Raw genomic sequence first — 24,181 nt, forward strand, 5'->3', positions numbered from 1 at the left:
ATGTTTCCTGAGGCAGTTAGAAACAGCATTCTGATTACTTAAGAAACCTGAAAGAAATTATGCAAAATCTTTTGGTATGTCAATATAATAATTTATTCCTAAATCTTCCTAAATGCAGATTGAGGATCCTAGTGTAACTTTTCCTTTCAGCAGTGTAAGTACTGCAAGAATTGGAAAATCCCCTTCCATTTCTGCCAGAGATGGGTGATGGAGAGGCTGAGACCAGACTTTAAGCTTAAAGTAAATAAAACAGCTGCAAAACCCTTTCCTCAATAGGTCTAGTACATTAGATATAATTTAATATCATGCCTTCTAGAAGGCTGCCTTGCCTATGTGTTGCTGTAAGTGTGTATGGACATGTTTCACAGGTGTGTCTGTTAGGGATATACATACAGTTCTTTTATGGATAAGAGCACTTTCTTAAAAAAAATAATTTAAAAAGAGAAGAAAAAATTTTGCTGCTGAATAAAATCCCTAGTAAAGTTATTTCTACTGTTAAGGTTTTTTTATCAAAGTTTAGCTTCTGATCCGCATGTTAGAGATACCTCATTTTCCTCATGAATTTGGGCACACTGCAGTAGGGTTAAATGAGAAAGGAGACCTTTGCAAAACTCAGCTTAGTTTAAAAAATTAAAAATCTGTAGCTTTTCAAGAGTGCATTAATTAGGACAGTTACCCTAGTTCCTCATTAAACTATAATGAGAAAATTGCATTTGTTTATTACAATAAGGCAACATCTCACCATGACTGCACAAGAGGGTACTGCACAAGAGGGTAATTAGCAAAAAAAGAATTGCATCAGTGTATTGTAACCAACTTCAAAGCTGCTCATAATTTTCTTGAGAGATTTAGTGGCAATTTAAATCCATATCTGTATCTGCTACAACTGTCACCATACGTATAATAATGTGCAAGCTAAAGTAATGTAAGAGCTGCATAATGGGTACATTTTTCCTAGCATTGCAAGCAATATAGATGAAACAGGGTAGAAAAGCTCTTTGAATATTTAACCATGCAGTTTTAAGTCTTTTGATATACAGACTGACATTACTGAGTTATCCACAGGCATAACTATGATCTATAGTATTTCAGGGACCTTGGTTGCAGGTTTGGAATTTTTTTTTTTTGTCACTAATTCTTTAGTATGTGAAGGTGCATTGCAACACAATGACACAGCTGAGGTGCCATGTGATATGGATTTCCTCTTTCCTACTGCTTCTTGCATTTGCAAATAAGATAAATTCATTTATTTAAACTTGCTTAGCTGCATTCCTTCATCCACTGGAATTTGCCTGAAAGCTGTTTTTAACAACAGGCGATTTTCCAGCTCTCCTACTGTTTAATCCATCTGATTTACTGGACTTTTATATTGGAAACCTCATCACTGGTGATGGCGACACCAGGTTAACAACTGGTGAAACTGGTTAAGACAAATCCAGGGAGTGTTAAGGAGTGGATCTAAGCATGACAGAGGATGAAACTCCAGGTACTGAGGTGAGAAGACTAATGAGTATCATAAGTGTTTGGAATGAAATTCTGAAGCAAATAATAAATTCCTGGTCAGATAACAGGAAGAATTTGAAGGGATACACTAGGCTTAGCTCCACACTCAGAGGATGGGGCCCTCTCTTGTGCCATCAGCTCTGACCTCCACATGCAGGAGTTTGTCCACAGAGAAAGCCAACTCCTGCTTAGATATCTCTACCCCACAGCCTTTTTCTGGAATTCCAGTGTTTTGGTTTAGAGATACACACTTGTGGCCCAGAAAGCCCATTCTAATGAGGGGTGCAACAAAAGCAGCCTGAACTGAAGGTCAAGGCAGGTGGTCCTCCTGTTCCACTCAGCTCTCCTGAGACCCCACCTAGAGTGCTGTATGCAGCTCTGTGGTCTTCTGGCATAAGAAAAGACATGAATATGGCACAGCAGGTCCAGAGAGGGCCACAGAAATTATCAGAGGGTTAGGTAACCTTTCCTGTGAAGAAAGGCTGAGAGAGCTGCAGTTGTTTGGCCAGGAGAAAAACAGGTTCTGAGGAAATCCTATAGCAGCCTTTCAATAGAGAAGGCTTCTTTCCAGGCCTGTAGGGATAGGAGGAAGGACAATGATTTCACATTTAGATTACACATAAGTAAGGCATTTTTTTGCAAGGAGGCTTGTAGGACACTGAACAAGGTTGTCCAGAGAAAATGGGGATGCCTCATTCTTAGAGGATGCCATCCCTAGAGTCAGGCAGGACAGGGCTCTGAATAGCCTGGGCTAGTGAAAGGTGACCCTGCCCACAAGCAGGGGTTTTGGGTGAGATAATCTTTAATGTTCCCTTCCAACCCAAACAATTCTGAGATTGAAATTTTCTGACAAACACATATGTCGAAATTTCTTCTGGAAACTATGTATAGAAGACTCATGCATGTTAAAATAAAATTTTAATTACCATTGCAGTTTTTAAAGAAGAGTAAGGGTCAGAGATATTTAGCAGTAGCAAATGATCAATAAAACAGCATAATAAAACCACTACAACCCTAAATGTGTCCACTTAAAAGGGACTTAAAAACAAAACCTTTAGACACAGACACCATCACTGTAAAATATTAGTCTGGTGCTCCAGCAGCTCTCTTTATATTTCTCTCCACAAATGATCCCTGATGCCCTGCTTTGGCCATGGCACAATGCTGCCTAAAAAGCCTCTCTGCTACAGCTTGGGGATGGCTCCCCGAGCCCAGAGCACTCCTCCTTCTCTCCAGGGGATGGAAAGAGCAGAGGTGCAGCAAAGATGAGACCAATCACCTCAGTGCAGTGTGCTACAGATCATAAGATGAGGCTTCTGGGACTATCATAGCAAGAGGAATCAGCCAGATATTTTTCCCCATAATTTATAATAATGATTATGAAGAGATTTAAGGTTGTGCTCTGGGGTGATGTTTGTGCCAACAATATAGAAAACTCTATATTACCCACTGTCAATTGATGCAACAAGAGGAGCAGCAATGAACAGTGAGAAAAGTTATGAGTAGAAAGTTTGAAAATGCCCCTTAAAATGGGAATATACTACCACTATAAGGCACTCCTGAATGAGTGTTACACTGTTACTTTAGAGTGCAGGTCTGACTAAGTTCAGATATAGCTCAAATGCCATCTTTGCTAAGGCATTCCTCATTTTATTTCTACGTGTATTTAACACATAGGAACTTAGCATCTTTTAAAGAACAAAGGCCTTTAAAGGAAATGAAGAAATCCTTTTCCCATTGTTAGATGTAGCTACATCTGGGGTTTAGGATGGTCTCCTATTTATCTTCATGCTACATAGCTTTTGCCACTCCCACCCGTGCTTCAAACACCATCCTGTATTCTATACCCTGAGTAGGCTGTGGAACCATGAAAGGTGAGCAGAATCCCGAAGCACCAGCTCCTTACTGAGTGTTACAATGAAAAAATGAAACAATTAATCGTTACAAAAAGATTAACATTCATTCAAGACACAGGTTGGAAAGCAAATTTATCACCCCTCTTCAGTAGAAACAAAGTTTTAAAACACCACAAGTGCTAAAATTTAGTAAAATTTAGTACAATTGAAGACTCCACATCAGAGCACCTTTGTAAAGAAAGCAACACAACTCTTTTCTGACTACGTGGGTGGCTCTGAAAAGAGCCTTTTGTTTAAAATTTTATGTCGTGCAAAGTCTGAGTAGCTTTGCTCGCCAGATTTATTTGCTTTTAGCTTTATGGCTCTCAGTCTTCTTGGGCAGCAGCACGGCCTGGATGTTGGGCAGCACGCCGCCCTGCGCGATCGTCACCTTGCCCAGCAGCTTGTTGAGCTCCTCGTCGTTGCGGATGGCGAGCTGCAGGTGGCGGGGGATGATGCGCGTCTTCTTGTTGTCGCGGGCCGCGTTGCCCGCCAGCTCCAGGATCTCGGCCGTCAGGTACTCCAGCACGGCCGCCATGTAGACGGGAGCTCCGGCACCCACGCGCTCCGCGTAGTTACCTTTTCGAAGAAGCCGATGGACACGACCGACAGGGAACTGCAGCCCGGCCCGCGACGAGCGCGACTTGGCCTTAGCTCGGACCTTGCCTCCCTGTTTCCCGCGGCCGGACATGCCGGAAGCACTGGCTGGAGCGCAGACTGGACACGGACGGGAACCAAGACAATCATACTGACGCAAGCGCCGCTCCCCTTTTATCCCTTCCCTGGGCGGGTGAGCCCGCGGAGATTGGCTGCAACCGGGTGCTGCCGAAAAAACCAATGAGCGGACGGATCGTGTTGTAACCAATCGGCGCCGGAGACGCGCCAGGTACGTGAAGGTCCAATGGCATTGCAGGGTGCTGATGCTTTAATTTGCATACCAGTCTGTATAAATAGCGGGCGCTGCGGCCATTTTGTGTGCTGAGCTTCCTCCGGGTAGAAAAGCGCTGCCAAGATGCCCGAGCCGGCCAAGTCCGCCCCCGCGCCCAAGAAGGGCTCCAAGAAGGCGGTGACCAAGACGCAGAAGAAGGGCGACAAGAAGCGCAAGAAGAGCCGCAAGGAGAGCTACTCCATCTACGTGTACAAGGTGCTGAAGCAGGTGCACCCCGACACGGGCATCTCGTCCAAGGCCATGGGCATCATGAACTCCTTCGTCAACGACATCTTCGAGCGCATCGCGGGTGAGGCGTCGCGCCTGGCGCACTACAACAAGCGCTCCACCATCACCTCGCGGGAGATCCAGACGGCCGTGCGCCTGCTGCTGCCCGGCGAGCTGGCCAAGCACGCCGTGTCCGAGGGCACCAAGGCTGTCACCAAGTACACCAGCTCCAAGTAAGGAGTTTCGGATCGTCACTTAACCCAAAGGCTCTTTTAAGAGCCACCCACTTTTTCAATAAAAGAGCTGTTTCACGGTAGTGTCTGGGTCTTGGGTATGGAAATACAACTAAAAAAAGTGGTAGTTAGAATTTTATACAAATGTTTAGTCCACTGCTTAGTCTTGCAATAATAATTACAAAGTTCTTGAATTTTTTTTTTAAAGTTAGAGGTAGTTCAAATGTACACACTTTTCTTAAATGTAAACGTTTAAATAGTTTTTAAATAAATGGAAACTTTTTTAACAGTAAAAATAAGAGATAATATAATATCTTCTATGCAAATTAGAAGTTTCACAGTTAAATTAGCAAACATGCTTCACGAAAGTAAAAACAACATTTAATTTTTATGAAAAGGCGGAAGGAGATATACTCGACTCTCTTTATCTTTTGTATTAATGTTTCGGAATTATCTCAGGCTAAAACATTTTGCCTTGTGTATGAGAAGACAAGGATTACAGGCCTGGGGGAAGGGACCCCTGAAAGGGTAGACGCTTTAGGGAGATGAGCTCTCACGGAACGCGGGGGCCCGGGAGCACGGGTAGGCTCGAAGCCAGGCGGGTGCCCCCCTTCTTTTCTCCCTTTTTCCAGCCCATCCCCTCCCCCCTTCCCCTGCAGCGCGGGCTTTTCCAAATTTCCCAACGGCCCAATGAGCGGCTGCGGCTTCTCTCATCAGCCAATCGCAGGCGGCGCCGGGCAGCCCCCGGCTCTGCGCAGAGCTCCGCGCCGCTCCGCCTCTGCGCTGCCGCCCGGGGGCTCGGGACCACTGCCCGGCCGCGCTCCCGCCGCCAGCCCGGCGGGATGCGGAGAGGAACGCCGCTGACTCCTGCCCGCCTCCCGCCCCGGCAATCGCCTCCTCGAAAAAAGTAGGTCGGTCAAATCACGCAGAAATTAAGACCTGCCCCACGCCAGCGCTGGCAAGCGGAAAGGTCATTGCCAAAGAAGCGGAGGAGCCGTGCTGACAGTTCCCGGCTACGGTCACTAAGAGGTGTGGCAGTCGCATCCGTGCTGTTAGGAATCGCGCTGATTTAGAGCAACGAAAGGAACCTCCACGCCCCAGAAAGGTACCCGCCCTTAAGCAGTCCCTTTAACATCTACACCCACTTGCGGTGCTCACAAAAAAAAAAAAAAAAAAAAAAAAAAAAAAAAAAAAAAAAGCAGCCTTTAGAAAGCGTTTTCGCCGGGAATGTAAACTTTTATTTTTCCAAGTCTTAGTATAAAACCACGGCCGTAAGTTTAGCGTCCCATCCACTCCACAGACGAAAGTCCCACACGGATAGTGGCAAATAGTTGGCTGTGCTACAGGCACGGAGCTCAGTGACGGAGTGTATCAGCCCTTTTGGGGACAATAGTGGGTGGCTCTTAAAAGAGCCGTTGGGTTTAAAAGTATTTCCACTTCAACACTTCATTTCTTCGGCGCTGCCTTCTTTGCCTTGGCTGTTTTAGGCTTGGCCGCCTTGGGCTTGGCCGCTTTGGGCTTCACCGCTTTCGCCTTAGCCGGGCTCTTCGCTGCTGCCGCCGCTTTTTTGGGCTTGGCGGCCTTTGTTGCCTTCTTGGGGCTCTTCGCTGCTTTCTTGGCTGCGGCGGCCGCTGGTTTCTTGGCTTTTTTGGGGCTCTTCTTCACCGCTGCAGCCTTCTTCGGCTTTTTGGCGGCGCTGGCGGGCTTCTTCGCCGCCGGCTTCTTGGGCTTGGCTGCAGCTGTTCTCTTCTTCGGGGCCTTTTCTTTCACTTCTCCGGGTTTCTTGCTGAGTCGGAAAGAGCCGGAGGCGCCGGTGCCCTTGGTCTGCACCAGGGTGCCCTTGCTGACGAGGCTCTTGAGCCCCAGCTTGATGCGGCTGTTGTTCTTCTCCACATCGTAGCCGCCGGCGGCCAGCGCCTTCTTGAGCGCGGCGAGGGAGAGCCCCTTGCGCTCCTTGGAGGCGGACACGGCCTTGGTGATCAGCTCGGTGACGCTGGGCCCCGCGGGCTTGCGGGCTTTGGAGCCGCTCGCCGCCTTCTTCGGCTTCTTGGCGGCGGCCTTGGCGGCGGGGGCCGCGACAGCGGGAGCGGCGGCGGGAGCGGTCTCCGACATCGCTGCAGAGACTTCTTCCTAATCAAAAGAAAGTAATTGGGCTACAGTAACCCCGATGCCTGAATTTATAGCGAAGCGGTGATCTGTGATTGGTGCTTTGCAGAGCCCGCCTAACTGTTAGCCAGGAAGAGCTTTTCCTCCTCCGAGTCTGTGTTTCTTCGCAGTTATAAATTCATATTTTTCGTAAAACGAGTGTCGCGAAATCACCCCAGTTTCTTCGGGGAGTGAAGAGAAGACGGTGGACTTTCATTCGGGCAAGTTTCTTGCTGTTTGGACCACAGATGGGAGAGAAAAGCTCTTTTAAACCCTGCGTTGTGAAGCCAGAAAGACCCCGGGAACGGCAAACTTTTGTTTTTCCTTCTAAATTAAAATAAAACACGTAGATAAAAAGTCTCCCCCGTAATGCAGGCTTACTCTTTGGGGGGTTTTCTTCAGATTGGGACAGAAACTGAGTGATCAGCTTGAGTATTTTTGTCGTAAATTGGTTTCAAAGACAAGGAAGTAACACAATTTCACAGCTAAGCTTTGAATATGGATAAAGATTCGGCTCTCTTAACCATATCTTTAACTATTAAGGATACGGTATTTCAACATATTTTCTTGTTTGGGGAAAGGAAGAGACCTTAAGAGGAATATATATATTGTTGAAAAGTGTTTGGAACTTGCCAGGGCTATGCTTTTTGTTGTTGGGGGTTTTTTTGTGTTGTTTTGTTTTGTTTTGTGTGTGGTGCTTTATAAGTGGATAGAAAGATTTTAATATTTTTACAAGTAGTCTGTCGGTAAAATGAAGCTGTTAATTCCTAGATAATGCCTGGAAATCCTAGATAAACGGCTAGTTTAACACTATGTCTGTTACAACAGTGGATGCTATTCTTTATGACTTACAAACATCAGAGGCAGACTTGGAGAGGAAAAATGTCTAACAGGTATAGATACACTAATATGTATTATCTGCATCTTAAACAATTATGCAGCTACCTGAAGCATCAGTTATCACCCAATAAATTAAATACTGGGGAAATATGGCCTTCATGAACAGAATGCTTCAGTTTCAGTATAACTTACAAATATTTGGATACTGACTCTTGTGGTTTGTGGGGGGTTTATCTTTGTTTTCTTGTTTTGTTGGGGTTTTTTTTAATAGGTTTCATATTCCTCCAGTTATTTTCTTTAAAGGAAAAGAAAAAAAAAAACTCACTTTTGAGGTTTCCATCCCAAGCATAAGAAAACAGAAATAATTTTTAGACAATCCTCATAAATCAGAATCAGTTTTAATGATCATAAGCCTGCTTAATTATAGAGTCTGATAAAGTGACCACAGAAATTAATTAAAACTTTTAAGGACTGCAATGAATTATTTGAGCTACTTTTTTTTATCAAGTAAGAAGACAAAAACCTCGATTGGTTTCTAATTAAAAAGCAGCCAGAATTTTTTCCCCTTGGTTTGAAAGAACAAGTTAAGATCAAACTTAATATTTTACCACATTGTAAAAAATTGTCATGCAAAATATCAGTGGAACATCTTTTCTAGCCTGGATAAATTTGAGATTAAAGATGATATGAGGTATGTTACAAAAGGCCCTGACATCCTGTATTTTGATACATTGAGTATTGAAGACACAAAGTTATATTTGATACCAAGAAGCTTTGATTTAAATGAGATAGATTAGAATGATAACGGTACAGTAGATACATTAAAATTACAAATGAAAACAATAAACTGTGGCTGTTCCATATTCTCTTTTATTTCTGTTTTTATTTTGTTGTGCTTGCATGCAAGTGAGGTAATAAATACTCTGAAGGAGAGAAACTGTAAGTGGAGATTGGAAAAGATTAAGCTTGTGAGTACTCCACAGTAAAAAATAAAGGAATATGAATAAAGAATAAATGAAATGTTGAAGTGGGCTGTGAGATATGCTATGCCTCTCATGAACATGACATTGACCCCACATAAACCACTTGACCAAGTCCACAGTAGCCATAGATTTTGAAAGTTCAGTGTGGCAAGTCATGTGAACAGTATGAATACGTTTGAGAGGTAAAAATGTATTTGGTTTGGTAAAATGAGAGCATTACGCATATTTTCTAGTTTAGATGAACAAAGAAAAAACAGAATCTGACTGTAAGTGATACAAAAGGGAGCAGGGAAGTGTTGTCATCTGTCCGGGTCTGTTTAATATGATACACGTTTTCAGAGAATAAAGGCTGCACGACGGTAACGTGCTTTAATCCCTGCAGCTTTGACAGTTTGGTGTTAGAGCTCTGTGACTGATTTATTACACTTGAAACTGGGCAAGAAACCGGGAGCAACGGGGAGTGGACAATGGCCGCTCCTATAAGAATGCAGCTGTAGCCCCAGGGGTGCATCCTCTGCACCTCCCTCACATTCACACGTTTGAGCTTCAAACCCGCTTTCAGTAAACCTGTTCTCAGCCCATCAGGAGAGGAGAAGTTTCCTTCCCTTCCCCCACGAACAGACCGGAGGTTAGAGATAAAGGGACAAGATAGAAAGTGATGGGAGATCTTAGATCTTCCTCCCTAAGCAGCGCAGTGCTCAGAACTCCACCTGCAGCAGACAGGGATTGCTGTCCCTACCCTGTGCTAAGTTTTAAAGGCACAGGAACGTTTCTGGGTGGTTTGGGGGTTCTCTTTTTGGTTCCTTTTGTTTTTGTAAGGAAAGCATGTGAAGAAGATTGTGAAGGTTGTAATCTAAAGTATTTCAAGGGTAGAATGTAGGACTTCTCTCACTTTTAGTTCTGGGTGCATCCCTGTAAATCCCTCGTGTTCCCTGCTCCCTGTTTGGAGTTGCACTTCTGAATTCCTTTGCTTTTTCCTAGTAGCCTGAGATTGGAAGTCTTGGCAGCTGGCCTCCGGCATTGTGTGTCAACATCCTTTATTGTATCTTTTCCTTAAACATCACACTGGCTCTTATCTGTGGAGAATTACCCCCGGCCTACTTCTGGAAGACAAAATGTTCCTGTTCTCATTATCCATTTCTGTGGAAGGTTGGTTTTTTTTGTTTGCTTTTTTTTGTGTGTTTTTGTTTTTGTTTTTTTGGTTTTGTTTTTTTTTTTTTTGGTTTGGTTTTGGTTTTTTTTTTTTAATGTGTGTTAATAAAGAGAGGGGATTTAGAAATATGAGGTGGTGTGAGAAGGGAAGACTTTTAGGGCTTATTCCTGCACTCTGGGCCAAGCAACGACATTTTCTACTTAATTGGGTAAAATAAACTTGTCAATTGCTTTGAGCAATTTTCAAGTTTGCGCTGCTGGAAATAGCTGTTAAATGTAACACTGAACCACAGACCCACAGAAAATTCTCGTATTTTAGAGACTGATCATTACAAATAGCATTGACATTGCCTTGGTGTTATACTGATAAGAGGAAAAAAATACAAAGCAAAGCAAGCATCTGAGCATATAATTTATCAAATCAGTGGTACATTAGGGAACAATTTTTTAATCAGACATAGAAATTTTCTTCGTGTCAACAAAATTACTTGAAAATAAAAAAAAAGTTTTGAGAGTGAGCTGGTAATAAAAATTGTTTGCATTTCCTATGTGAAGAGATGATATTTAAATGTGACTCATTTAATACTTAATTAAACAGCAAACATTTTTTCAGTATTCTCCCAGATTTCCTTTCTTAGCACCCTGTGCAATTGTCTCTGTTCATCTCTTACTGAGGAACTCAAACTTTTTTTGCCTTCTTCAAATGTGCACCCAAAACATGGCCTCACTCCCTTGCACCATCACACACATGCCCAGATTCCCTTGCTCAGCTGTGTAGGTGCTACTGCAGATTACAGAGGAACCTACAAAATGACAAAGTATTTTCAAATGCAGGGATCTTCAAAACAAAAATAGTTCATATATAATGTAAAAATTCCTAAGACTGTATAGTAGAGAAAATACTTAACTTTTCTTCTTGTCAAGAAAGAAGCTTCTCAAGGAGGAAAAACCTTAGACAGATCAAGGCAAATAAGACATCCAGACTGCAAGAGGAGAGCACTCCAGATAAGCTGATTAGACAAATTTAGCTGAAAACCTACACTCACTCAATCACAATTATTAGAGTTAGGGCAGGGAAGATACAGAGAAAATGACAACTTTTAACTGAAGCATGCTGTCTTCTTAATAAATAGTAATTTTGCAGTTGCTCAAGTAATCAGTCTCAATATTAGTAATAAAAACACCATTACAAGATCAAAAGACATTAGTCAAGTTTCTGTCATGCTGAAACTATATTGACAATACTGGTTCAGCAACTGCAAACTTTAAATATAGGGAAGATTCAAGGTGTCAAGGAGTTTCAGTAGTAAAGAAGCCTACATACTTTTAGTTATACTTCACCTAAGCTAACAAAAATATATGGACAGTTATTTCAGCATTAGGACAATCAAATCTCCTAAAAAAAGTATCTCATCTTTTAATCTAATACTTAATGCAGTAGGTCCTGAGCATGCTCAAAGAAGGATCAGCTAGAGCAGAGGGATGCAAAATCCTTTATGAGGACCATGTTCCGACATATTATTTTTTGCATTTAAATAGAAGTGCCTGTGTTTCAGTTTGTGCCCATTGCCTCTTTTCCTGGGCAGTACTACAGAAAACTGGATCTTTGTCGTCTATTCCTCCCACAGGACATCTGAACACATTAATAAGACTCCTCACATGAGAGATGCTCCAGTCCCTTCATCGTTTTTGTGGCCCTTCACTGGTCCCACTCCAGTTCTGTTTGCATTTCTGTTGCACTGGGAAGGCCAAAACTGGACACAGCACTCCAGTTTCTCTCACCAGTGATGAGTGGAGGGAAACAATTATTTCCCTTGGTACCATTTTGCACATAGTCCTTCTCCAGGATAATTTGTGAAGCCCATGTATATATTAACCCTGAATGACACTCCCACAATGCTTTAAATTTTGGCAGTTCAATATAGACGGCTTCAAAAACCACTTTAACCCCTCACACAGTCCTTACAAGGCTTGTCAAAATGAGTTTGAGCAACCCTGATTTGACTTGGTGCTCACGTTGTATGTGACTGAAGGATTTGTTAAGGCTCGTTAGAGTCTCAGCAGAACTTAAATTCCTACAGTCTGGGGTGATCGAAAGGTGACTGACTGATTGAAGAAGTGACTCTTCTGCCATAACTGCTAAATGTTTGCCAACCAGCAAAAAAATGACTGTGTATTTTAATGAATGACTTCCCAAATCTTCTCTTTTCCACCATATAATGAGAGCCAAAAGTATCAAAATATTCCTCCTAGCTTCTGAAAGCCTTTGGATCAGAGATTCTCTTCTAACCAAATTTTACTTCTCTCCATCCATCCATGGGACTGAGAATTGCTGCTAGTAGCAGTAGTGTTGGTAAGCTTAGGACCGTCAGTAATGAGAAGGATTCTGTGTTACCTTGTTCTGCAGAACAACTAAATTTCTATTGATTTCAGCTGAAGAAAAAGAGGAAGAAGGTAAGTGCAGAAAGATGAAGAAATATAGGGATCTACATGCAAAAAAATGGAAATGTAACCCTGTCTGTAACTTTTACAGAGGACCTGGAAAGAACTGGAATGTGATATTTGAAGCTATGTGATATGCTGTCTATCCTCCCAGGTGCACAACAGAGACAAATTTTTTTTTGGTGTTTTTTTTTTTTTTTTTTTTTTTTTTTTGTGATGGAGGTTGTAAATACTGATTCAGTCAGAAATGCAAACTGAAACTACACCATCAATATAGAACAACTCTGTCCTACCCCTTCAGTGAGAGCCAGGATGTACATGTTGTTAGATGCCATTTCCTAAGATATCAAAGGTAGTTCCAGCTCTTCATTCTGAGTGCAGGGAAGTAGGATGCTGGAGGTTTTCCTGGGACAATATGCTGCAGGCCCAGCTATGCACCCAGACTATGCAGCCTTTCTTTAGGTATCTGAAGAGTATGGCCAAGACCTAAGTACAACATCAGCCATTTTGAGTTACAGATTAATGCATTTCTCAGGTTACAGACTCAGCACATACTGAGGAAGGGATAACTCATTGATGTTGATCTGTGGTAATTACAAGGTCAAACAGTTTCAGGGAAGATATGAATAAAAAAAATTGAATTTACAGTACTCAAAACAGATATAAAGGAAGAAATTAAAACCATGTTTAATAGACTTTTTTCAAAATTTACTTTAGGAAGAGTCTCAGTACAGAGTGCAATGTTTCTCTAGAACTTGCTTATACACTACAGATTTTCTCTCAGTTTCATTTTGTTTCATTTTAGAAAAGTATTAGAAATGAAAGTAATCATCAGGAAACACCAACACTTCCACGGTAGAAATTCATATTTAAATGTTTATATTTATCAACTATGAAATTAAACTGCAGTCTCAAACAGCCTAGGACTGCAGGGATCAGTCCTATGCCTGGTATAATTTTATTTATGATCTGAATTAAAGTCTACAGAGCTTGTATATAAATGCTGAGAGTATCAACTAGGAAAAATAATTTAAAAGGTTGATGATATTTTATGTATTGAAAAATGCAGGATAAGAAACACTGTCTTCAAAGATATGTTAGATTCTTCATCTGGAATAAACTGTATCAGTTTTACAAATACTAAGAAATATTGCAAAACTGCTACTGTCAGCAGGAGCTGACAAGCACCTCAGTAGATCTGGATCTTCAGATTATGGTTCTAAGTTGATAATGAATCAAAAGCAGTATGTTAGCAGAAAAGGATCACAGTGACTGCTTCCCTAAAACAGGCAAAGATCTTTGTCTGTAGACAGGAATGGTATACTCCTATTTGGAGTTTTAGGCCTAGGTTTTAGTTCCAAATTTCAGGTAATGGGAAGTGAACAATAAGTCAATACAGAAAAGAGAGAAATAGCGATTGTCAGATGTCTACGAATTCATCCCTTATGAAAAGGCATGTATTATTGAAGTACACTTACTGAAAAAGAATGCTTAAAAACTAAAGTTTCTTTTTAAACACTTAGAATATGATGAGAAAGGAAGTGATTTTTTCCTTAATATACATGGTTGAAGGTACAGGACCTGATGTTCTTTGCAGCAAGTTAGCAGTGAGGAAATAACTTCTATTATGGAGTAGAAAATGTTACAGGGAATTACAGCACTCTCCAAGATAGAGTGACTGAGTCTCAGAAATAATATGGATTCTGTTGACTTGATAGTGCATAGATTGCAACAAAAATTGCTCATGTCTAGGTATAGGTAATTATCACAGAACTGTTGATTAGAGACTATGTGTGGACAAAGGAGGAATGCTGTATGCATTATGCTTGACAGTTCATTATATTTTTGAAACCATCTCCCAGGTTCCCAAGTTTGGGATCAGAAGGACTACAGGCTCTTAGATATTTGAAAATTGTCTGTAGCACAGGGCCAAGGGGCTGTAGTTAACAACTTAGTGTCTGCAGACAACTGGTTATGAAAACAATGCTCCAGGGCTGGTGTTATTTGGTGTTTTCTGGAACAGCCTGGGTGCTGAGACAGAATGTACGCTGATCTAGTGTGGATAGCACAAAGTGAAGAAGGCAGACAGGGTCAAAAGTAATACTTGCAGACAAAAGGGACGTTAATAAACTTGAGGTGTGGGCCAACAGAAATCTTGTGCAGTTTGTCGAAGAGAAGTGCTGAGTTCTGCACATGAGGGCAGTTGCATGCTGCTGCCTCAGCATAGTCCAGGTGATGACTGGTCTGACCTGGCCAGGACCTGGACATTATGGTGAATTCCTTGACAACTGTATCCTTAAAACCAAGCTGCTTTGTCCAGAGCGTGACCATGAATAAATGCCTGTACGTGCCTGAGGTTTTCAACTGGATTTTTTTGTTTACCAACCAAGTATTGCTGTAACACAACAGAGCACAGCAGCAGTGTCTGGAGTCACTGACGAAAGGCATATCACAATTTTTCAGAGTTGGCTTCCTCCAGAAACGCATAGCCCAAGACAATATTCAATAAATTCCTACAAGCATGTTCACATTAGATTTGCACTTGGGAAACTATGCCCCAGAGAGACCATTTAGACAAGGCAGTACTTCAGCTGCTTTTAAGTACTTACAGCTCTGTAAGGGTTGGCTGAAAAGGTGCTGCCCAGACCAGCTCTGCATGAGCCCGGGCAACAAGAAGAGCTGCTCGGTCTCAGCTGTGCAAAAAATGTGGTGCTTATAATTCTTTCTGGATTCATCTTTCTGACCTAATCAAGGGACAGTGCATCATGAGACCTGTGCTCCTTCCATCAAATGTTAGTTTAGAAAGAAGAGAAAGGATTTGAGAGAAGCAAAGCTCCTGAGCATCCAAATTAGCTGGGGTTGCTGAGTAGCTGGTTTGCTGTTTACTGTGTCTCTACCGAACTGCAGGAACAGATTTACATGGGGTGCTACTGAGCTTGGAATTCCACAGGCCACCCTGGAGCACTTGTTAGAGCACTCTTAGGTGTTTTCCTCAGACAAGCCCAGGAGTGCTACGGCCACGGCCAGAATTTGCTCTACATTGTTGCCCTTGCCCCCCCTTACAGGTTATTGACCCTGTCCTCTCTCTCCCATATCATACAAAAGCTTCATGTGAAGAACTGGGTATTTCATTAACTTCTCAGCACCCCAAACCTGATCTAGGCGTTCCTCCAGCCTTTTTTTCCTGGACCTCTTCAGCTATACCAGCTGTTCCAGCTGTTCAGTGAGCCTGCAAGACTTCATCTTGTGCATGGAGGGATGGGGGTGAGGCCCATGCAAGTCTTCCTCGAAGCAGTGACTCAGACAACATGCCCACAAGACAATTCTTGGAAGATTTTGCCTCCCTGTGGATCATGTGATCTGTAAGCCACTCTACGTGAATGGCAAACTGCATCCTCAAAGGTCAGCCTAAAATGCTGGACCACAAGAGAGGTCTTTTATTGATTTATCAGTCCCTGCTTATTTTCTGAATTTGGCAGCAAGAAGGAAGTTGGAAACAGCCCAAACCAAGCCTACGGCCCAAAGTCTTATCTCTGATCAGTAGGAGTGGTTAAATAAAAAGATGAGACTCTGTCTCTCCACCTCTGACTGTCTGAATTAGCAGGGAAAGGCAGGGAAAATACTAAATTAATTATCAGTGTACCAGTCATTACACTACATTTGCAGTACTTGCCAGTTTTGCTTGGACAGCAGAAAGCATTTCTGCACTTATGCTAATGCCAGAAGATTCCTTCTAAATGGTAAATCCACACATGCAAATATTGATTTTTGTGCCTCAGTCTCAAAATCAGAGCTTTTTGTGCTTAAAAAAATTCTTACCAAAATGATGTGTGCTGGTCTATTTTAGTATGCACAGCTTTCTAGCATGGTTTATGTGCTGAACTGAAGGTGCCGTGTGGGCACGGGGACACAGAGAACAAAAACCACTGGGGTAGATTTAGTAGCTTAAGGACTGCCAAAGAAGTCAGATCTTGTGCAGTTTACAGTCCTGTGTGCAGGCAGGTCCCAGCTGATCCCATCTCCATGCTGTAGGAGTTGAATGTTCTCCATCCATATTCTTTCAGATATTACATGAGGAGAGTTTAACGTTTAATTTTAAATTTTCCTAATGAGTATATTTGATGTTAGATTGTATTTTTAATTAGCAGAAGGATAAGAAGGATACTGTATTGAAATTGCAGCCAAGCATAATAAAACATTTGGAATAACAGCTTAATCACTGTAGAAACAACATTCTCATTACTGGTCTCTATATGCTCAATATCAATGCTGCCCCCCCCCCCGCCCAGTCCCTGGGAGGGAATAGGTTAGTTGAAATCATCTCAAGCCTGTAACTATCTCTAAACTTTTACATTTTTTCTCCAGTTTTCATAAGTTATATTGGGCTGATTCACATGTACACGGCCCATTCTCCCCACCCCTCATTTTCATCTGGCTCGCTCAGGAAGAAGTTAGTCTTTGTTCGTCATCTGAGGAAATCTGATGATTCACTGGTGCAGCTCTCTTGTCTAAAACCATGGTAACCCTTCCGTCTCCCTGATGTTGAAATAAGAGCAGTTTTCTTTTCAGTATGTTATTCCTCCAGCTTGTTGAGGTTTTGCCTATCCCTTCTGAGCTCTCCTCGCTTCTGGAATATGCTGGTCTGTCAAAAGTGCTCAGGTTTTCAGTGCAAGGGAAGAATTTATTTCTTTCCTTCAGATGAAATCTGTGTTTTTAGCATGGCAGATTTCAAGAGTATCAATACAGTGCAAAGCAGGGATCTGTACAACCTGCCTCTTTTACAGAGGTCTTAGTGCACTTCCATTCTTCCTTTGTGAGTGACACAGAATATTTTGAAGGGAGAAGGAAGCACCAGCTGCCAGTGGATGGAAAATAAGGAATATGAAATCTTATACAATACTTACCCTAAATTCAAAACTATTCATTTGAAAGTACAAACATATTTCCAGAATTTTATTCATATATATTCTTAAAATATTATGTCTAGCAATATTTTTTTTACTAATGTTGACCTAAATTCAAAGTAGCCTATGAATGATTTTTAAACTTTAACACTTTAAAAGGGTACATAGAAATTATGTTTGCCTTTCATACATAAAAGGACAAGAGAAGACCAACATTTTTTAGGTATCATTTTTTCAGTTGTACCAGCTCAGGATGATTTTACATGATGACTTTTGGAATGTCCTAATACCACACCTGACTTTCAAAGAAGGTAATTCAGAATATCTTTTGTTTCCAGTATTGATATAGAAACACACACGCATGCATGCACACACACACAAAAAGATAAAGATTTAAAAGCCTAATCTATAGTAAAAAGCAGAGTGATTTTTTTTTTTTTTTTTACTAATCAAGGAGCAGAAATTTCACTCCATAGTTATAGTAAAGGTCATTTTACAAAAAATTAAAACCCAAAAATTACCCCTCTGCAGTAACTCAAAATGAGCAGAATTAGGAGAAGTCACAAACTAATATAACTTTAAGACTATAAAAAAGATTCTATTTCACCTTCTGGTTAATATGTGATTACAGAGAAAAAGTTGCTGTTGTAAAATCGGAATAATTAAGAAATGGGAGGTGAAGATCAAAATAAAGAAACCAATAAAATTAGATGTTATTATGAAAAATTATTTAAAGCTGTTTAGAGATCTCAAATCATTAAAAAGAGTAAAGCAACGTTTATAGCACTTTGAATACAAATTAACCAAAAGTATTAATAAAAGACAGAATGAAAATAAAGAGAATTTGAAGTGAATCACAGCAACTCCCGCTGGTGCACCAAAATATAGTACGCGCAGATATGCAAATGGTTTATACAAATCTGGGGATGGCGGGGGGGGGAAGCTTTCCAACTGTACGAATATGCACATCGTTGGACTTTTTTTCCTGGAGGAGATTCATTCTTTGGCTTACTCGCCAGACCTTACATCTCCCTAAACACGTAACAGCGAACAACGTTTCATCATCGGTGACATAACAGGGAAATGGCGGGAACCCCGCCCCCTCCTCTTTGCAGTTTCCAACCAGGTCGGACCGAACACTATAAAAATTGCGGCGCTGCTGCCGCTGCCTCACACCGGCGCTGTCGGCAGCAACTGCGGGGGTCTCGTCATGTCTGGCCGGGGCAAGGGCGGCAAGGGGCTCGGCAAGGGCGGCGCCAAGCGCCACCGCAAAGTGCTGCGCGACAACATCCAGGGCATCACCAAGCCCGCCATCCGCCGCCTGGCTCGGCGCGGCGGCGTCAAGCGCATCTCGGGGCTCATCTACGAGGAGACGCGCGGCGTGCTCAAGGTCTTCCTGGAGAACGTGATCCGCGACGCCGTCACCTACACGGAGCACGCCAAGAGGAAGACGGTCACGGCCATGGACGTGGTCTACGCCCTCAAGCGCCAGGGTCGCACTCTCTACGGCTTCGGCGGCTAAAGCCTTATATTCACTTCGGACTGCAGCTAAAAAAACCCAAAGGCTCTTTTAAGAGCCGCACACTTCAACTGTAAAAGAGCTGTGTTGCTTTAACGTGATTTGTCAGTTAGCTTAACATTTTAAATCCGTAATTATTTACTAGTTACTTTATAATATTTGCAGAAAGCGCTTAGTTTAGCTGCTTGTCACGAGATTAATCTTGCTGTTAACAGGCTGAGGGCCATCTTAGTTATTTAAATATTCTGTTTAGGTCAGTGTCTAAGACACCTAAAAAAGTACCAAAGCAACCTAAACGTAGCTTCCTTTTCCGTGGTGACGGCTTAAACGTGTGTATCTCCCTGCAGGCGTCTCATCTCAGGGATTTTCCCCCTTAATGTGTAGACAGTAAAAGCAGATACCTAATTATATTTAAATAAAGTTAATGTCGATTGTAGTGCAAGATGAGAATTATCAGCTCCCCAAGTCCCTTTTTAATGTTTAAAAAAGGTCCCCTTTGTCCTCTGAATGTGATGTATAGGAAATTGTCCATTGTTTGCTCTTTCACTGAGTTTAAGGTTAGGAATACACTTCCTTTTAATTCGAGGTGCCAGAGGTGTTCTCCGTACGTGCCTGCTTTTCACCTGAAAGCCCTTCTGATCGGGCTCCAAAGACAGCTCACGCGATCAGGGCAATATTGCACAAATATTCAGTGAGGGAAATGGAACATTCACCTGACGCCTTGCTGCGCTTCACCAGCAGCCTAAGGATTCTTTGCATGCGGAAAGATCCAGTAATTTGGACGCACTCTCCCTTGGGCTAGAAGACTTGCATTTACAATTAATTTTGATCCCAAAACATTTAGTCTGCCAGGTAAAAGTTACACAATGTAAAGCACAACCTCTCCTGTCAAAACTCCCTCACAATACGCAACCCTACTCACCCCGTAGAAACGAAAATCCAAGCCCAAAAATACTATTATGATTCCTATTCCGACAAAAAAAAAAAAAAAAAAAAAAAAAAAAGAAAATTAGAGAAAAAAACCCTTATGAACTTTCTATGCATTCAGCTCAGCATAATTTCGGTTTCTCATTTCCCGTTTGAACATTTCTCCGTAAAGATCTCATTTTTGAGGGAGACTGTGAAAATTGCGATAAGAGATCACCCCTAAAGCAGAAGCGGCGGGGGCGAAACCGGGCCGGGGTGGGGTCTGGGGGCGCTGAGGGGGGGCAGCCGTTGGTAAAGGCGCGCGCGTTCGAGGCGGGCTTTTTGAAATTGAAAGTACCCAATAGGAGCGGCGCAATCCTAGCAGCCAATCAGAGAGCTGTGCAGTCTATAAAAGCAGCCGAGGCAGCACGGCGCGCTTATTTCTTCGCCTCAGGTTTCGGGGTTCGTACTGCGTTCCTTCAGCGATGGCGCGCACGAAGCAGACGGCGCGGAAGTCGACGGGCGGCAAGGCGCCCCGCAAGCAGCTGGCCACCAAGGCTGCCCGCAAGAGCGCGCCGGCCACGGGCGGCGTCAAGAAGCCGCACCGCTACCGGCCCGGCACGGTGGCGCTGCGCGAGATCCGGCGCTACCAGAAGTCCACGGAGCTGCTGATCCGCAAGCTGCCCTTCCAGCGGCTGGTGCGCGAGATCGCGCAGGACTTCAAGACCGACCTGCGCTTCCAGAGCTCGGCCGTCATGGCGCTGCAGGAGGCCAGCGAGGCCTACCTGGTGGGGCTCTTCGAGGACACCAACCTGTGCGCCATCCACGCCAAGCGCGTCACCATCATGCCCAAGGACATCCAGCTGGCCCGCCGCATCCGCGGCGAGCGCGCCTGAGTCTCCTGCCCCCTATGCACTATAGGTGATCCTGAATTTTCCCCATACCCTAAAGGCTCTTTTAAGAGCCACTACATGGCACAAGAGAGTTGAGACACTGCTTTCCTTACACTTTCTTAAGAGACTGACTCTGAACTTCTTAAAGGTTACTGCAATTCCAATGTAAGCATGTCGGTAATATGTACTCAAGCTGCTTTCCTGTTTTAGGCAGTGTTGCATGCTACTTTTAGTGAGCTCCTTTCTAATACCCATTCAACTGTACAGAATAAGTAAATTGCACAAAGCCAAATGAGTGTTCAAACACAGTAAAGGGAAAATATCCCAAGTCAGATAAACCAAACTTACTTTTCCCTGCCCCTCCTCCCTCCCCCCACTTGATGCTTTTTGTAAAAATCTATTTGGAATAGTCGAGGTTTACTTTAAAGCACTGTGGAAGTTTTAACCCTGAGCATTAGAAGAGAAGCATCAAGTTTCAAACTGTTTTTATTAACTTGTATACTCTATCACTACTTTTACTGTGATGTACTCTTGAAATTTTAGCTTGATATCTCAGATATCTACCTCTATCACTTGACTAAAACAGAAGTGCTACGATTATAAGCTTGATAATAGGATTAATAATTGAGAAAGTCAATAAGTTAGTCTAATTTGTTTCCTTTTTCTTTTTTTTTTTTTCCTGTGGGGGGGCATGGTGGGGTGAGGTGGGGGTAGATATGTTCAGGCTGAGGACAGGCTGGAGAAGATGACCAATGAGTACCAGGAAAGGCAAAGAGAATCTGGTGGTTGGTTGTTTCTGACAAGTCTCCTCTTCTATTTTCTCAATACATGGAGATGGCTGGCACAGAGAAAGTTTTGTGGCTTCTGTTTGGGACCACATCAGCTGAGGAAAAGAAAACAGCTGTCAAGGCTTGGCAGATTTATACAATGGGAGACCTGTGGAAATAGGCTCATACAGTTTTGAGAGTTAAAGACAAGTGTTTTGTATTTGATGACAAGAAAACTGAGTCAGTAGAGGAACATGCATGGGTAGATTGAAAGCCAACACTCAGCAGAATTTAGTTGAACCAATAAAACTTTGTAGTCAGGAAATTACAGTTGGCCTTTAGTTCAATTTTTGGTTGTGCCAAGTCTTACAGACTGGCACTGTTTCAGTATTTTAGAGAGCTCAAGTTTTCTACAAATTCACAAATAAAGCACTGAGCTTTCTATTGATTTTGCTTCTTTGCTGTCACATCATTTGTCCTTGACAATGGTCTCCAGCCTGTCCAAAATCCTTCTCTAAATGTTACCAGCCAAATTATTCTGAAATTAAAATTCAAGTATTTGAATATGGCATGTGGGAAACGCTGTAAGAGGTTTCATATGGTATTTTTCTGAAACAATACACACGAGGTAACCGTGGTATATACAAGAAATACTCATACCATAGTGATGTAGGTATGAAAGTAAACATAAACATATATATATGTAAATGTAATATACCACTATACACACCTTCATATTCTCTTTCTCCATTCATAAATTTCAGATCCATCCATCTTTCTCACTCCCCTCTGCCTCAGGATCATCTGGAATGTTTTCCTGCAGTTCTGCTATTATATGGTGTATTAAAGAATAGAAACTGTTTCATAGCTGGTATTAGATGATCACTCAAAGTCCCTTCTAGTTGAAATTATTCTATTGTTTTCTATTCTTTTGTTTGTACATCACAACTTGCAGAGTAAGGGGTGAGAATTTATACATAGCAGTGCTCCTGCTGGAAGACTACTGAGACTGTGCCTAAGTGTAATTATTATTATAGCATTAAACACTATATCTGCCTACTCTTTAAGATTTCTGTAGCCTCCATCCTACTTGTTGCTACACACTTGTATTTGACAAATGACTAAAACTTCATAACTAGGCCCAAATTCGAGGTTAGCAAAAGTTAAAAGGGCTAAAACCTTAGAAATGTTGCAATTGTAAATAAAGAGGCAGGGGTCACTGGCGCCTGCTTATAGTGCACATCCGGGCTCTAGAAAGAGCCTTCCCTGATACCAGTCTATGGAAACTGCTCTTAAAAGTGAATGAGGAAATTATTCATAATGACTGGTGAGGTGTTAATATCTTCTCTGTGTTTTCAGGCCATATTTCAGTGACATCCAGGTAAAATTGGTAAAAGGGACTGGGTAGGATCTTACAGCATTGACATGGTGCTACTTGTTAGAAATAATACAGAATTTATTTATTTATTTTTCTAGTTAATGTAATATGCTCTATTACAACTGAAGCAGAAGGAAGAAAGAAAGGCTGAGGTTATCCTTTTGTTTATTCTTATCTCTGACTTTTAAAAGAACATGGAAGTTTAATGGCCTACTGAAATACTTCCCTCTCTCCCAGGCTGTTAGTTAAAATTTTCTTATCACATCATGCTGCTCAGTCAAGATAAGGAGAAATCTTCATCATGCTACACTATACAACTCTCCTTCCATTCCAGCCTTGCTCCAAAATCACGCCATGGTGATCAATAAATTCATTCAGGGGGCTTTATGTGGGAGGAAGAAAAAAGAAGGGAGAAAATTAAAAAAGGGATAAAAGGCAGAACCCCCCAAACAAATCTTTATCCTATCTGATTGGTAAAGTCTACAAGTCCTTCTACCTTCTTTTCCCAACCACCCAAGTGCTGCCTCTGGCAGATGGTGTCTGTAGGACAGCATCTCTAAGCAGGCAAATAGTGCCCAGAAACCTCTAAAGACTACAGGTGGCCACTCTGGCTTCTAACAGGAGCCTTCAAGTGCTCTCCAGTCCTCAAGACTGTGGCATCCCACATCCCAGGGATGTGAATTTTTGCAGCTGGAGAGAAGAAAGGGAGAAGAAATGTCGGAATCTGTGGGTTATGATGATTCTGAGATTGTAAAAAGTCTCTGTCTTTCTGCCCTGTTGCCAAAGAAGAAGCCATAATTCATCTGTGCTGTTTTCAAGGTTGTTTATTCTTGCTTATCTCTAACATGTTCTGCTGCCCTGCCGCAGGTCTGTCCTGCAGGGCAGCGTGCGGGGCTCTGCCCGCAGTGGGATGTTACAAACATTATATACCAGAAACTACGTGTGCTATATTTACAATAATGTGCCAATATCTGTCATCGTTAAACAGCGTGTCCCCAGCCTAAACCAATAGAAAAATGCCAACACTACAGTGAAACATGGAGGGCATGAAGAAGGAGGAAAAGGACAAGACACACCCAATTCCTCCATCTTGTCCCCTCTGAACCCCCCATCTAGAAACCTAAAATTTTACTTTTGCACCCGTGCCACATTTAATTATTACTCATATCAAACACTCAGAGCTTGTAATTCATCCTGTAAGATTGAAAACTCTTTTCCATGGACAGAGATCAGAGACAGTGTCTCTCGGGGCTCTGTACAGGGGGGTTCCTGACCCCTGCCAGGGTCCCAGGCCCTCCAGGGCAGCCAGAGGGAAGCCCTGGATTCTCACAAAGAAACAGAGAAGATTATTCCAAAAATAACTGGACATACATCAGCAACTAATGAATCCAAGGTTTAATTTTGAACTCCTTCTTTGGATTCTCAGACTCTTGTTAGACTGACCTTGCCTCATTGTAAGAAATTG

At 42.4% G+C, this 24,181-nt stretch overlaps 5 protein-coding genes across 5 annotated transcripts; 3 read left to right on the forward strand and 2 right to left on the reverse strand.

Annotated features, from left to right (window-relative positions):
* Positions 1–2,404: 2,404 nt before the first annotated feature.
* On the reverse strand, positions 2,405–4,175 carry LOC100226365 (histone H2A.J). The gene has a single exon (XM_041713514.2). The coding sequence runs from the start codon at positions 4,087–4,089 to the stop codon at positions 3,700–3,702; it is 390 nt and encodes a 129-aa protein (XP_041569448.1). The 5' UTR covers positions 4,090–4,175; the 3' UTR covers positions 2,405–3,699.
* Positions 4,176–4,352: 177 nt separating this feature from the next.
* On the forward strand, positions 4,353–4,870 carry LOC100223493 (histone H2B 1/2/3/4/6). Its single transcript, XM_012569088.4, has one exon. It carries the CDS (start codon positions 4,411–4,413, stop codon positions 4,789–4,791), a length of 381 nt encoding a protein of 126 aa, XP_012424542.1. The 5' UTR covers positions 4,353–4,410; the 3' UTR covers positions 4,792–4,870.
* Positions 4,871–6,002: 1,132 nt separating this feature from the next.
* Positions 6,003–6,937, reverse strand: LOC100220586 (putative histone H1.10; the record flags this gene model as incomplete). Its single annotated transcript, NM_001245878.1, is given in 1 exon segment — positions 6,003–6,937. A coding segment is annotated over 1 exon segment (666 nt). The 5' UTR covers positions 6,900–6,937.
* An 11,519-nt stretch (positions 6,938–18,456) lies between these two features.
* On the forward strand, positions 18,457–18,863 carry LOC100221944 (uncharacterized; the record flags this gene model as incomplete). The annotated part of the gene is given in 1 exon segment (NM_001245906.1): positions 18,457–18,863. A coding segment is annotated over 1 exon segment (312 nt).
* A 1,263-nt stretch (positions 18,864–20,126) lies between these two features.
* Positions 20,127–20,866, forward strand: LOC115493339 (histone H3). The gene has a single exon (XM_030262843.4). The coding sequence runs from the start codon at positions 20,164–20,166 to the stop codon at positions 20,572–20,574; it is 411 nt and encodes a 136-aa protein (XP_030118703.4). The 5' UTR covers positions 20,127–20,163; the 3' UTR covers positions 20,575–20,866.
* The last annotated feature ends 3,315 nt before the right edge of the window (positions 20,867–24,181 follow it).

Source organism: Taeniopygia guttata, chromosome 1A (assembly GCF_048771995.1).
Source record: "Taeniopygia guttata chromosome 1A, bTaeGut7.mat, whole genome shotgun sequence".
Taxonomy (NCBI): Eukaryota; Metazoa; Chordata; class Aves; order Passeriformes; family Estrildidae; genus Taeniopygia; species Taeniopygia guttata.

Excerpts from the sequence above, each read along its gene's own strand:
- LOC100223493 (XM_012569088.4), top strand. The coding sequence starts at position 4,411 with ATGCCCGAGCCGGCCAAGTCCGCCCCCGCGCCCAAGAAGGGCTCCAAG.
- LOC100226365 (XM_041713514.2), bottom strand. The coding sequence starts at position 4,089 with ATGTCCGGCCGCGGGAAACAGGGAGGCAAGGTCCGAGCTAAGGCCAAG.
- LOC115493339 (XM_030262843.4), top strand. The coding sequence starts at position 20,164 with ATGGCGCGCACGAAGCAGACGGCGCGGAAGTCGACGGGCGGCAAGGCG.